We start from the raw sequence: 13,867 nt of genomic DNA on the forward strand, positions 1-13,867 counted from the left end.
CTTGTCAGAGGGCAGCCAAGAAGATTGCCGGCCTCGGCTACCGGGCGTGCAGAAAAAAGGAAGCACAAATAAGTGTGAAGGGAGAGAAAGCAAGCACCAAAACGGAAGTCGGTTCACGGCGCCTGATGTCGTCTTGCCGCAACGTAAGGCGAACCCGGAGGAAGCCACGACACATCACCCGTAAATAAGGAGCCTGCCTGTTCCTATAGCGCCTTCGCTTATTATACCCGAGGCTTCTTCTTCCCAGGGCCGCTCGCGATATATTGAGAGCAGGGTTTTGTTTTTTCCGCTCGTCGACACGAAAAAAAAAAAAAGCGCAATTGATAAAGCATCTGCAAAAGCAACGGGAAAAAGCAACACCAGAAGATTGGGCGATGCGCCGGCTAACCGTGGGCAGCCGCTTTATAATGGCGCGAGTACATAAACACGATGCGCACCCCTCCTCCTCTGCAGCGGGCAGAGCTCTGGCGCGAACCTTTCTTTTCGTGATAACGCGCGCGCGTCTTCAAGATGGCGGTTCACTTCGGCGGAACGGTGGTCTGGCCGCGTCGTAATTGGCCGAAGGGCGCCAGCGTCGGCCAATTAGGGGCTCCGCGCGACGCCCTCCATTGGCTGCGGCCGAAATGCGGCCGACGGCGTCGCGTTACGAACGGCCCAATGGCGTCGCGTCGCGGGCCTGATTGGCCGTGTCAGAGCTCCTCCTCTCCGTTTCGCCGCTTCTCCTTCTCCTCCTCCCCCGGCAGGGAGCGGAGCGCGGAGAAGGGAAGAGCCTAGGAGGAGGAGGTGTGGCGGAGCCGCCGCGCCGCCGCTTTTTCCGGGGTGTCGTGGCGCCGGTGTTGTTTGTGACGCGCGCGGGATACACGGCGTCCGGCGCGACGGGTTCGACGTCGGTGCGGGCGCAGCCGCGCCATGCAGCGGGCCTCGGCGGCTCAGCACCAGCGCTCGCCGTTCGCCATCCAGGAACTGCTGGGATTGAGCGATGCCGGACTGCCTTCTTCTTCGTCGTCCGCCCAGCACCACGGCAGCAACAGCCAGGTGTCCACGGGACTGCACCATCCGCCGGTGCTGGGACCCTCGGCGGGGTCGCTGGTGCACCAGCCGCCCCCGATGCACCATGCTCCGCCGCCGCACTGCGGGTTCCCCGGCGACAGGGCCGGCGTGTACCTCGGCCACGCGTTCGTGCCGTGTGCTCCGTTCCTGCACGGCTTCGACGGCCCGCACGGCATGCCGCCGGACGTCGCCGGTGAGTCGACCGCGTACTCGCTCAGCGGTTTCCGAACCCGTGTACTTCGACGTCTATAGGTCTTCTGGCCTGTGCGGCTTTATTCTCGGCCGCCACCCCGTCCAGGATACCAGTAATTTAAACGAAATACGGCGCTTGCTCGATATCACTGTCTGCCGGTCCTTTCGGCGAGGCATTCATCTCAGCAGTTATTGCGCAATAGGTATATGTGCTGGACGTAGTGCCTGCGAAATAATTCTGAAGTTCTGAGAATTCCAGACGAGTTTGAGCAATAAGTAAGAAGGCAAATGGGCAAAGCCAGAAGCGCCAGCGAATTCTGGCTCCGAGCACGCGTCTGTCAGTCGTTTCTGTTTGATTGCGCAATCGTACACAAACGTCTTTGCAAGCTAACGTGCTCCACAAATGCAAACGTAGATCCTCGCCGTTTGTAAAGCGGAGTTATCAAATAGTTAGCAAAATAATCAAGCAGTGGATGAGCTCAGAATTGTGCAGTCTGAGGAAGCTTGAAAGTGAGTGACAACTCGAGCAGAGACTGCGGCAGACGAAAAAAAAAAGACGCGGAGGATGGGGACGGCTGTCGTTTTTGCGATATGAATTTTTATTTATTTCTTTATTTACAGGTACTGCCAGCCTTATTATCAGGCCTTAGGCAGGAGTGGACAGTACAAATAAATAAATTCAAAAACAGCAAAATCAGCAAACAAGATACAGGACGCTGAATGATAAATCAGAACAAAAACACAAGATACTATTTACAACATGAAAGTTATTCTCACGGGGGGAGGCAAATGTCACTTGAGATTTATGTACAAGTGCGCAGAGGAATGACGAAACCGTTGTGCAGTCGACCGTGTCAGCGGATAACGCATTCCAATAGCAAATTAGTGCGCTGAAAAACAGTAATTTTTAAATGCTTTTGTCCCGCACGAAAAATCTAAAGCGGCGGTTAGCTGGCAGAATGTTTTAACTTTCGTCTATTCCCGACTGGTTATTATAGAGTAAATAAAAAAAATTTCATCCTATCCCGGTAACGTCTGCAGCTTCTAGAAGTAATAATGGGGGCGTGCGCCAGCAAATATGAACCTAGCTGATCTCCGAGCTTTCTCAAGTTTGGTAATATTAGATTGTGTGTGCGGATCCCAGACAATCGCGGCATACCCTAGGACGGGTCGGGTAAAAGTTTTGTAGGCCAAAATTTTAATTTCAGGTGAAGCGTTCCCTAAGGTACGCCTTAAAAAGCCAAGTTTCTTCATTGCTTTATTGTAGGTGTGTGTTACATGTTCATTCCACATAAGGTCCGGTGAAATCATTACTCCCAAGTATTTGTAGCTGGAAACGACAGATAAGCACTAGTTGTTAATGTTATAAGCAAATGTTAAGGGGTTATTTGAACGGTCTTTTTAAGATTAATAGTCATCTGTCATTTCGAGCACCAAGTTTGTATTTTAGATAGGGAGGTGTTTAAAACTGCCTGGTCATTCGCATTACGCATTTCATGATGCGGGACGCAGTCATCTGCGAAAAGCCTGATCTTGACGCGTATGTCACTGACGATATCATTTATGAAAATCAGAAAGAATAGCGGACCTAAAACTGAGCCCTGTGGAATGCCTGAGTGTACGTTTGCGGACGAAGAAGCTGCATCGTTGACTTGTACACATTGCTTCCGTAAAGATAGGTATTCTTGAACCCAGTTAATTAACGTGTTCTTTAGTATTGGTCTTAGCTTCAGCAGTAATTTGTAGTGAGAGACGGAGTCAAATGCTTTTTCGAAATCGAGGAATATTATGCCAACTTGGCTTTGCTTATCTTAAGCTGCTGCTAAATCATGAACGGTTTCTATGGGCTGAGTTACGGTGGAAAACCCTCGCCTAAACCCATTTTGTCTGGCATCAATCAATGCGTTGTCGCTTGGAAAGACGGATATGTGTTTGAATATTATGTGCTCGAGAAGGCATCCTCATTTATCATTACATGCCGTTTTATGCCCTGAGGCAATAAACATCGCATTAAAAAAAAAAAAAAAAAATTTAGCACATGTGCAAAGTAAAGAAATTGGCCTGTACGACATGAGGAGGGACGGTTTCTCTGTTTTTGGTATGGGAACGATCTTTGCGTTGGGAGTTCCACGCCTGACAATGACTTCTTGAATATTAAGGTTAGATATCTTGAACACCACTGGGCGTACCGGAAAAGAAATGCGTTCGGAATTCCATCAGCTCTTGGTGACTTTTTGGTATCTAGATTGAGTAAAAGCGCTAACACCCCTTCCTGAGTAATCGTGACATCACCAATTGGCAGAATGTGCTCATAGACTGGGAAATGTGGGCTGATGCCGTCATCATGCGTAAGCACTGAGCAGAAGTACTGGTTGAGCAAGTCTGCGATATTTGCATGGTCAGCGGTAAAAGTATCACCCTATACAGACGCGTTTTCGGCGATAAGTGCTGCCAGAACTTCCCCGGCGGGAGAGATCATAAAGTTTTTTTAGCGTTATTTTCTGAAAATTATCTTTTCCGTTTTTTTTTTTTATTTTTTCGGCTAATAATACACGAAGGCCAAACAACCTGTTACACGTGGAAACAGTGGGGCGTTGCTTTTTTCTCGCGTTTTTTAGCTTACGTTCTAAGCGCACGATTTCTTTTGTTGCCCAGGGATTGCGTTTCCGCAGCACTTTTCGCTTCACCGCGGAACTAACTTTTGCACACATTCTAAGAGAAGGCATTTGAAGGAGCACCACAGGTCATCAATTGAATGTTCATTTGATTCACACATAACTTGGAATGTAGAAAACGAGCTATCCAGTGCATCAGGCACATCAATATCGTTGACAGGCGAGAAAATATATGGACGGTTCTTTCTTCTTTTTCAATCTGTGAATCAAAATTTAGTTCCAAAGTTAGGTAGACAACATTGTGGTTTGATGTGCCATCGAACACCTGAACTCGTGGGTTTCTGCGAATAACAGCGACATTTGCAAGAAGAATTAAGGTCCAGAACTGACAGTGCGTTATTGTGAACACGGGTAGGTTCATTGACAAGCTGAGCAAGGTTGTGGAGAACTACTACATCAACGAAAGGCTCAGAAGCACTTGAGAGGGACCCAGGAAAATCGCTCCAGTTGACAGATGGAACATTAAGGTCTCCCGTAAGGAGCCCAGCACAGTGCTTTTTCCCGCAGGCGCACAAGAACTCGCTGTTAAGATTTTCGAAGAAGACGTTGTCGCAGTTTGGTGGACGATAGAATGCTCCTACAATTAAATCGTTAAGAAAAAGTTTTACAACAACGCATTCAATTCCTGTAAAAATTGCGTGGACACTTTGGCAACTGTATATAAAGTGTTGAGAGGCGGAAGCCGAGGACACTATGCCGTGACGACTTCCGGTGGATGTGACGTCACACCGTTCCCGTGGCTATATCGACGTCCGCGCTATTTCGACGCAATTTCGACATTTTTGTCTATAATTAATTAACTAATTAATCTGCAGTCACCAATCTCGGCTTCTAGGTTCATTTTTTCTTCCTCTATCTGAAGCAATCATTGGTTTTCTTCTATCTTTTTTAGTTAAACGCGTGTGACACGCTTTGTCAACGGACTACAGTATGAGCCATTAAAGGCTTTCGCCTTAATATAAGATGGCGCCCTATCTTACTGTAGCGGAGATGCTCACTGGATGCGGACCGTATAAGGCATTCCTGTAATATCAGGCAACCTAGTAGCCTTCAACGTTTCTTTGAGACGAATAGCAACGCCACGCGCTCGTGATCAGGCTCAACGTGTTTACCGCGTAAGGGAGGACGAACAACACTGGTATCTCTGAGCCATGCCGTCAGGCACGTATATCTAAGGGGGGGCCATGTGAGTTATTTCCGCCTCCTCCCCTCCACCCACACACACACTCTATGCAAGGAATTATCTTGGGCCCCTCCCAAAAAAATTCTGACTTCGTGCATCAGTGGCGTTAACCCATACGTGTCGCAACTTGAGAAATTAAAAAAATGATATATTTCTCGATTGTGGATACCAAATGTTTATTTCACTTCACAGTTCAGACTGATACTTTTATTTACCGAAACGGGAAGATAACAAACGCGCTTGCAGGTGTATAGGTCCCGACGCTTCAATGTTTGAGCGCCGTGTGCTGCTCTGGAACTGTGTCGACCGCGACCTGAAATGGCCTGAAAGCATGCACACAATTAAGATATACTTTGCACGGGTGTGTATATACAGCGCAGTTCCTTAGGTGCATTTCGGAGACCTGAAATTCACGTTCACCCCAGCGAATCCGCATCTGCAAACAAACGAATACAGAGCTTTCCAGGTCAATTTATTTGTTTGTACGCTGATTTGCGCATTCATTTGGTATCTTCAAATGTGGTTTTACTTCACCCCGAATCAGCTTTAGCAGGTGATACTCACCGCGCAGTGTCTCAGTCTGTGGTTATAAAGTTCAGTATACCGAGCGCCAGGTTGCGAGTTCGATACCAGTCGCGGCGGAAGCTCTTTCGGTGCAGACCTAATGAGAAAAAGCGCTTGCGTATTGAATGAGGAACTCCAGATGGCCTGCACTGAAAGCCTTCCTCGTTGCCCCTCTGTCGCACAGGCGGGATTAGTTGGCGTGCCAGCAGTGTCCTCTTGTCTTGTTTTTGTTTTTTTTTAGTCCGAAATCACTACTTCCCGAGGTCAAACCGGCTCACCGAGTAAGTGTGAAGCTTGACCCTGAGGGCGACCTTCGCACAACTATAAATAAATCAATATTGCCGCGACTATGGATTCGAACGCGTGGTACGCGGACAGCTTCACTGGCCACTGCACGATAGCGCTGTGCTACCATCTCAGCCGATCACGTCTCGTGTTTGTTGTTGTTGCCTTAATGACATGGCACATATCCACGACGGTGGATAAGCGAGGATTCAGGGAGGAGAGCCAAAAGAAGAGGGTTAACTGGTGCCATGGAGGCTAATGGTTTTGCGTTGAATAAGAAATCAGAAAAATTACAGCTGAAAATTAACAATAATAACTGCAACACACTCTCGCGCTGAGTATTACACGTAGTCGTGTTTATCAACTTCCATCTGCAGCACGAACAGATCAGATCAACTTAACCTGAGTCTAATATCGCCGCCAGATGTGACGACGAGCCGCCGCGGTGGCTCAGTGGCTATGGTGCTCGGCTGCTGACCCGAAAGACGCGGGTTCGATCCCGGCCGCGGCGGCTGGAATTTCTTTGGAGGAGAAATTCTAGAGGCCCGTGTACTGTGCGATGTCAGTGCACGTTAAAGAACCCCAGGTGGTCGAAATTTCCGGAGCCCTTCACTACGGCGTCTCTCATAGCCTCAGTCGCTTTGGGACGTTAAACCCCATAAACCAAACCAAACCAGATGTGACGACGACCCAGCAAAGCAAAACCATGAACCAATCAGGCTAAACAGATACTTTCGCACGTCTACTCGGTTTAACTGCGTTAAAACCCCTCGAAGTTTTTTCTCTCTCTCATTTTTGCGAGCGAACACTTGACACGCATGTAGCGAGTAGCATGTGTCTCTTCTTCTTGACTTGGAAGGGTATCGGAAGTGTTTTTGCAGAATTGTTGGTCGTCCAGAAATGTCCCTTTTTGGACGACTTGCTCTTTAAACGATGCACGAGGCAAACAATCAAAACGAAAACGCCACGAGGATACTCTGCTGAAAATTAGGAAATAAATTTGTGTTAAGGACGTTCTAACAGGTCACATTGGTAGGTTTACTCCCTGTTCCATGTTCTGCTCAAACTTTCGTTTCGTTCGTTTTGCTTCACTGCAAGAAGTCTTGCTGAGCAGTGAAGCTCGTCGCGAAGGATTGCAGTCGCTCGCGACGAATTCCACTGGTCGATCCAAAGCAGCTTTTTCTGAACAACAGCAGTGAATGCGTGTTCTTCTCGTCTATGTGGATGGGGTTCACGAGTTTTACTGGTCGTTTCAGAGCCCTCTTTCTTGATTCCTCAGCACGGAGGCAGATTTAGCCGGAAGTCCGAGGTCGCGGCGCCGTCACTTCCGGAATGGCCAGGCCGCATTCGCCCGTTTATAGCGTGCTCTGAGACCTCGAAGGTTGGCCCGGGCCGTTTTATTGAATCTCCAGCGTCGTCTTCAGATAAAGAAGTTACGCTTCTGCCCCCGATTAATTCTGGAGGCGGTCGGAGCAGCTCAGAGACCCGTGCCAGTGAAGATGCCGAAATGTAGATATGCAGACTTAGAAAAGTCAATTAAAGGAATGTTTCCTGAATCACCTCACACGCAGTCGGAACATCATGGCCTACATCGATGCCGCAGCGCGCACCTGTTTTGTTGCGAAAGCAACACTACGCGAGTCGCTGAGCCATTTCGCGGAGCTGACGAAAGGCCATACTGCGCATGCGCGAGGAGCAGTGACGTCACACGGCGCACAGCTGTCCCGCCGCCGCCGTAGCCGCGCGGGTGACTGAGGGGTGCCGCCGCCACGCTCGCCAGTTGCGCATGCGCAGTAGCGGCGCATAGCTGGCGTGCCGGGGCCGTTGCTGCCGCGCGCTCTCCATCGCCTCTCTCTCTCTCTCCTCGTTGCTTTCGCAATCCTCCAGGTTTCACCAGACCTAAACCACTGCCAATTTTTTGGACGAAGAGGTATCCGCATGCGCTCAGTGCCTGTGTTCAGCCTTAATTGTCGCAGACCGTTCGGCATGGAAAAGTGCGGCGCATCTCACAAGCTAAGTGCGAGATATGGCTGAACTGTGTGATCATCGCTAGTCATCGTCATGCGAAAATCCCACGACCGGCTTTAGTCAGACGACGAACACTTTTCTGACAGCCGTCCCGGCCAGATATACGGCGACATGTGCATGAAAGTCAGGGAGCTATGTATACTCTGGACAGAAGAGCTCAGGTGATGCTGTGCGCTTATTGCTGTTATATTAATGCTTTGAGAAGCATTTATCGTGGTCAACACATGTCGATAAAACAGCGGACAAGCTGTCAAAAATAACTGGTGTGTTAGGTAAACTGCGCTATTTTCTGCCACAAAAAGTGAAACTAATTCTTTATAATTCCATGTTTGCTTCCGTTTTAAACTACTGTTTCACGGTATGGGGAACTACCACACTCTCAAACTTAAACAGGTTACATGTAATCCAAAAACGAGCCATAAGAAGCATCGCAAGCATCCCCCGCGACGTTACGACAAAACCCCTTTTTAATGCCTTCCACATAACTCCAATACACGAGCTATATAATGTCAACTTAATAAAACGATATAGGAGAAGTAATACCTACCGTAATTTTCTTGAAACTTTGTCTCAACTAACACCTAGAGAACACACTCATGCCATAAGAAACCGCGATAAATGGTTCATTCCCCAAATACGACCTAACTATGGACGTCAAATGCTCAGCTACCACTTACCATAATTGCTAAATACTTTGTGTTAGTCTTACAAACCAGTATTTTTGCATCTTATTTCTTTTGCTGTTTTTGTCGGTCTTTTCTCTTTTTTATTTATTTTTTCCGAGTCAGTTGTGTCTCGCTTATGTTTCCTCAAACGCAATTGTTTTGTTAGTTGCTGCCAATATATGTAATCAAACAAACCTTGAAACCTTGTACGGGGGCGCAGGCGCGCAATCAAGCTCTAGTGAGAGCTTTTTGTCTGCGCCTCTAACATCTGGATGATGTAAATAAAGATTTGATTTGAATATTGCCGTAAAGCTTTGTAATGATTATCTGTTCACTTCTCAAACCTGCAGGCACAAGGCTTGATCGCTTTGTTTGTGACTCAAGATGCGACCATATTTATCTGCAATTATCGCGGCCACGCGGAACCGATTCTACGTTGTTCTAGGCTGTTGGGGCTACTTTGCATGCTTCATCTCGAATATCAGCTGCCAGCTTTAAACTAAAGTGAGCACGGCCGAGAGCGGAGGGCATTCTGTTCGACGACCGCCGAGAGCGCTTGTGGCTGTCGCTGCCGCAGTGTCATTCAGTTCTTTGCCGGCGCAATTATGAGCCCAATATGCAGGTATACTTTTGGTAGCCCTCATTGCTGCCTGCCTGACTGTGGTCATCCCTACATGTCAATATTAAGCTGACTTCTGTCAATGCCGTATTCGATTTATTGAGGTTTCTTTTTGTTTTTACCTAGATTAAAAACTATACTTGATTAGCAGACCTGTAATCATCATCATTTCCAGTCTCTACTGCGAAAATGCTTCACGCACAGGGGTCCCTCAGGACTACAATTTTGGGCTTATTTTATTTCTAACTTGTATTAATAGTCAACCTAATTACATATATTTTGCTAGATGTAGACTCTATGCTGCCGACACGATAATATTTCATTCTGATATTACCATTAAAACTCTAAAATTGAAGCTGAACCACGGCCTTGATAACGCAGTCAAATAATGCAACAACCGTTGGCTGAAAATGAACCCACGGGTAGAACAAGGCTAGTTTTATCCGGCTTTCATCGACGTAACCCAAGCTTAATTTGTCCCGTTTTGACTGGAGGCCATATTGTACGTAGAGTCTTTGCCAAAAGTAACTGGACAACAGTGGTTTGTTCATTCAAATGTTATTAATTCAGCTTCACAATTCTTGCGAAAAGTGTTACTACCAATCCACTCAAAAAATGAATCACTGTTAATTCGCTCAGATAACATTCTTTCAATATTTTCACTTGTTAACCGTAATCTATAAGAATAATCTTGTCTTCCCTTTTAAATGCTAATAACATCAGGTTTCGTTTCAAAACTTCATCTTGCGTGAAATCGACACTAACCTTAGAAGACAGGTTTATTTTCATCATTTTCTATTTAGCCAATATACCTGCAAACTAGAAATCTTGAAACTAGCGTAAAGGGGAACTAAAACAATTTTTTTTTTCTGAGCAAATCTTTATCCGTATGAGTCTTACCAGTCCATCAGTAGCGCTTTGGTCTCACTTTCACTATTTTAATATTTCTTTATTGTTTGTAATTTTTTCGATAGCCAATCACAATTTTCAACGCATTTTTTTTTTCGTTAGTAGTTTTGTGAGCGTTGTAAACATAAATGATTCCATTTTCTGCTGCTTATTTTGAAATTCATTAGTATTTGCAAACGCACAAGGTCCCTATATGCTGCTTGCATGACCATCGCACCTCATTCTGTGTAAATTATAACGTTGCATGCTTCTCACTGCCATTCATGAAAGTAATATATTATTGATTGGCCGATTTATGGATCGATTGAACGTTCGGTAACTATTTTGCATAGATACTCAAGTACACCAGTGCGATAGCCCCTCTATATATAGAGATCGGCAGCTCTGCAATTTTTTAAAGTAGAGTACGGAATGGGCTGCATAGAGTTTCTGTGAGGTAATTCGAGGATTAGTGGAATTGCCTTTACTGCCTTTCTATGCGGGATTAACGCGACGGAAGAATTCGTGAAAGAATCCACGGCGTCACGGTCACTTAGCGCACCGTCAGCCTGCTGAAAGAATTCACAGAGGGGATCGAAACAGATGACAACTAACGAACGAACTCTTGACAGCAACGCTGCAATAAACGGCGTCATGTTCGCGTCTGACTTGTTCTTACAGTCTGACAGCGCATATGTGTGAATGTATGCCGGGTGGTTGTGAGATATTTATTGCCGTTCTCGCGCAAATGCGTGAAAAAAAAAAAAGGCCTCACAGGATGGTTATTGTGTTATTATGCACTGTATAACGCGAGATTCTGCTACAGCTGCTTGCGGCGGTGTATATTTGCTATTATTTGCCTTCTTTTCTTGTGGAGTGTACATGACGTCACAATGCTCTCGTCTGTTACGCCACTGTGTTCAGACCACTGAGCGTGCGCATTGCAACGTTATTTCTGACGGAACCTTGTGCTGGCCAATCAGCGTAGCGTCGTATCAAGCCGACGTGAAAGCTGCAGAAACGGGAAACGTGTCTTTAACAGCTCTCGCTGTAATATAAGCGGGGATCGCACCATGGTTGCCAAACGCTGAGCTTTTTTTCTCGTTCCCTGCCCCTATTTATCCGCCTACAGTATCCCAAAGCGAAAATGGAACCGCTTTATCCGTTTGCACTGTCCGCTGACGAGAGTCGGTTGCAGTGTATACGTGACGTCACACGATGCTGTTTCCGCGAGACAGATCAGTGATTCAGTGTGGTCAGCGACGCACCTCTTTTAGGAGCAACGTGACTGCACCGCGAGTCGTGAGCACTGCACTCCACAGTCACCTGATGCGATAGCATTCGGATGCATCCTCTTCGACAGATCACGGATGTCAGGACTGACTGCGATGACTGCTATATTTTGTATTCCGTCTCTTAACTGCCCATGTGATGCACACAAAAGTCGCGCGTACATGAGGCGACTTACAAGCCTTCCTGACCTTGAGTACTTGTGCGAAAATTGCGCGATGAATTAATCAAATGACCACTGAAGAATCTCTCCACGCTCCACACCCCCGGATTCCTTTCTGCTGAGTTAGCCTTCTTCTTTTCACAGTTTTGCAGGTCAACCGGTTAATCATATTTAGCAGCCATCATGCTTAGACAACATTCACCCTCCCCACCCTAACATCCTTTCTACTTCACACCTTCCTCCCCCGCACCCGGCCTTTCCCCACGGAGTTAAGACCCTATTTAAACCCCGCCAATGATGAACGCTTTGTTCAGATGAAGAAAGGTCCTCTTGCCGAAACGCTGGCAAGCACCGTGAGGATTTCTTCTCCCTTGTTCGCATTGCGACCATCAAGAACCATCTGCCCCAACCTCTCTTTACCATTGAGGAATCAGTTCGGTTCGACTGTTTTGGCACAACATCGCAAATATCTTTGTCAATAAACATTGCTGCAGATGTTTAGGCGTTGCACTCTAGCCTCTGTGTGAAACATGAAAGCAGCCGCATCAATTTCACTATTGTAATACTCAATCCTGAACCTGATACCAACTTGCTTGTAAGAAAAATAAGTCAGCATCGATGAGGTGAAAAAAGCTTGCCTTTGCCCCACTTTTCAGTACAATCTTCTTTGGCGATGTCGCCTATACAGGACATCACTTTGTACAAGGAAGTTAGTGCGCATGTATGTAAAACTATGCAGAGGTCAAATAACTGTGGCCAAATTTTTGGCTCGCTGTGGAACTGTGACGCATGCAACGCACTGAATTGAAGATGAGCCTTTGAATTAAACATGTCTGCAGTCGAATTCTGATATGCAGAACAGTCTTTCCGGAAAAACGTATTTTTATCCGTAAGGGCGAATTAAAGTCTTCGCTTTTCCTATTCGCTAGACTTCGAGCATAAACAGAAAGAATAATTTAGAAGTTTGAACAAAAAACAAAACTCCGCAAGATGTACACGTTTGGCTGCGGTTTGCGAACTGAGTTTATTTCGGGCGACCCAGTCCTGGGGGGGGGGGGGGGGGGGGGGGGGTATCGTCTTGTTTTTTTTTTTATACTCAGCGCATTTGTGCTGCAGATCTAAAAATACAATTGAGGGCGCATATGTCGTCGGTTTGAATCCCTGTCACGAGCTAACCTCCACCTTGACTATAGCACATGTAAGCTAAATGCCACGAGAAATCGTATGACACCACCCTGAACGCCGTGCAACAAGCGGTTGCGTCACAGTTTTGGTACAAATGTAGTCGGGAAAACTGGCGCTGCATTAACTTCGGACAGTGGGGAGTGTATATGTATATAGTATAGAAGAACCACGTGTATATGACTGGCTTGGCTTGCTGTGTGCGTCATACACACTAACGCCGCCAGCTTTTCTCGTAATGCGATTATTAATGTTTTCATATTAAAAACAACGCCATATTCTCACAATTCTTTCCGTATACGTGTAAGCCGCCCTTACCGTGTGATGACGAGGCATTGAAATTGTCTGATAAATATGTTATGAACGTCCAGTATTTTATCAGCATATTGGTATCTTCAGTGCAGAAATGAAAAATAAATCTGGATAACTGATTAAGGAAAAGATGATTCCAACTGGACGAAATTTAGTTAATTCTGATGATTTCTTAGTGTCTAAGCATCGACGGTAAAAGTACACTGAACTGCGCAGACGCATGCAGTAAACCACGGACAAAATCCAAAACTGGTTCATCTCCGGCCAATTCAGCACTATGACCACTGAAATTTTACTCTTTTGCCGTCAGGGTTAGCTTTTGCAGGAGTGCATCTTTCAAGAGGCGTTTTGCGTTGGTGGTATAAATGACCCCCTTGGCCTTTCATTGATAAATATGCTTGAAAAGACCGTTTTTTTTTTTTTTTCAAGTACGTTAGCAGTTTATGCAATTCTGCGAGTATACCCAAGCGTAGCAGGGGTAAGCAGACAGTTGAATAGTCGGATGAGATTAAGACGGTTGCGGGGATACGGTGGCCGCGGCTGGAAAATGACAGGGTTAATTGGAGAGACACGGGAGAGGACATTGCCCTGCAGTGGGCGTAGTGAGGCTGATGATGATGACGATAATGATACGGCGGGTATTAGATGGTAAAATTTTAACGTGCATAACTCTCATGTACAAAACTGCTTGAAACTAGAGGCTATCACATGTACGCAGGGGAGCAACTCATAGAAGAAAAATCTTCATTGATTTTTCTTCCGTTCGTGTAT

General features: G+C 46.4%; 1 protein-coding gene across 1 annotated transcript in view; it reads left to right on the forward strand.

The window, feature by feature from the left end:
- The first annotated feature begins 822 nt into the window (after window positions 1–822).
- LOC149330894 (visual system homeobox 1-like) overlaps window positions 823–13,867 on the forward strand; it is a 68,084-nt gene continuing 55,039 nt past the window's right edge. Inside the window, exon 1 of the mRNA XM_089561624.1 lies at window positions 823–1,243. Within this exon, the coding sequence (XP_089417750.1) occupies window positions 910–1,243 (334 nt within the window). The 5' untranslated portion in view covers window positions 823–909. The remainder of the gene's footprint in view (window positions 1,244–13,867) is intronic.

This window comes from Amblyomma mixtum, chromosome 9 (genome assembly GCF_055824585.1).
Source record: "Amblyomma mixtum isolate Tamu chromosome 9, ASM5582458v1, whole genome shotgun sequence".
In the NCBI taxonomy this organism is placed as follows: domain Eukaryota; kingdom Metazoa; phylum Arthropoda; class Arachnida; order Ixodida; family Ixodidae; genus Amblyomma; species Amblyomma mixtum.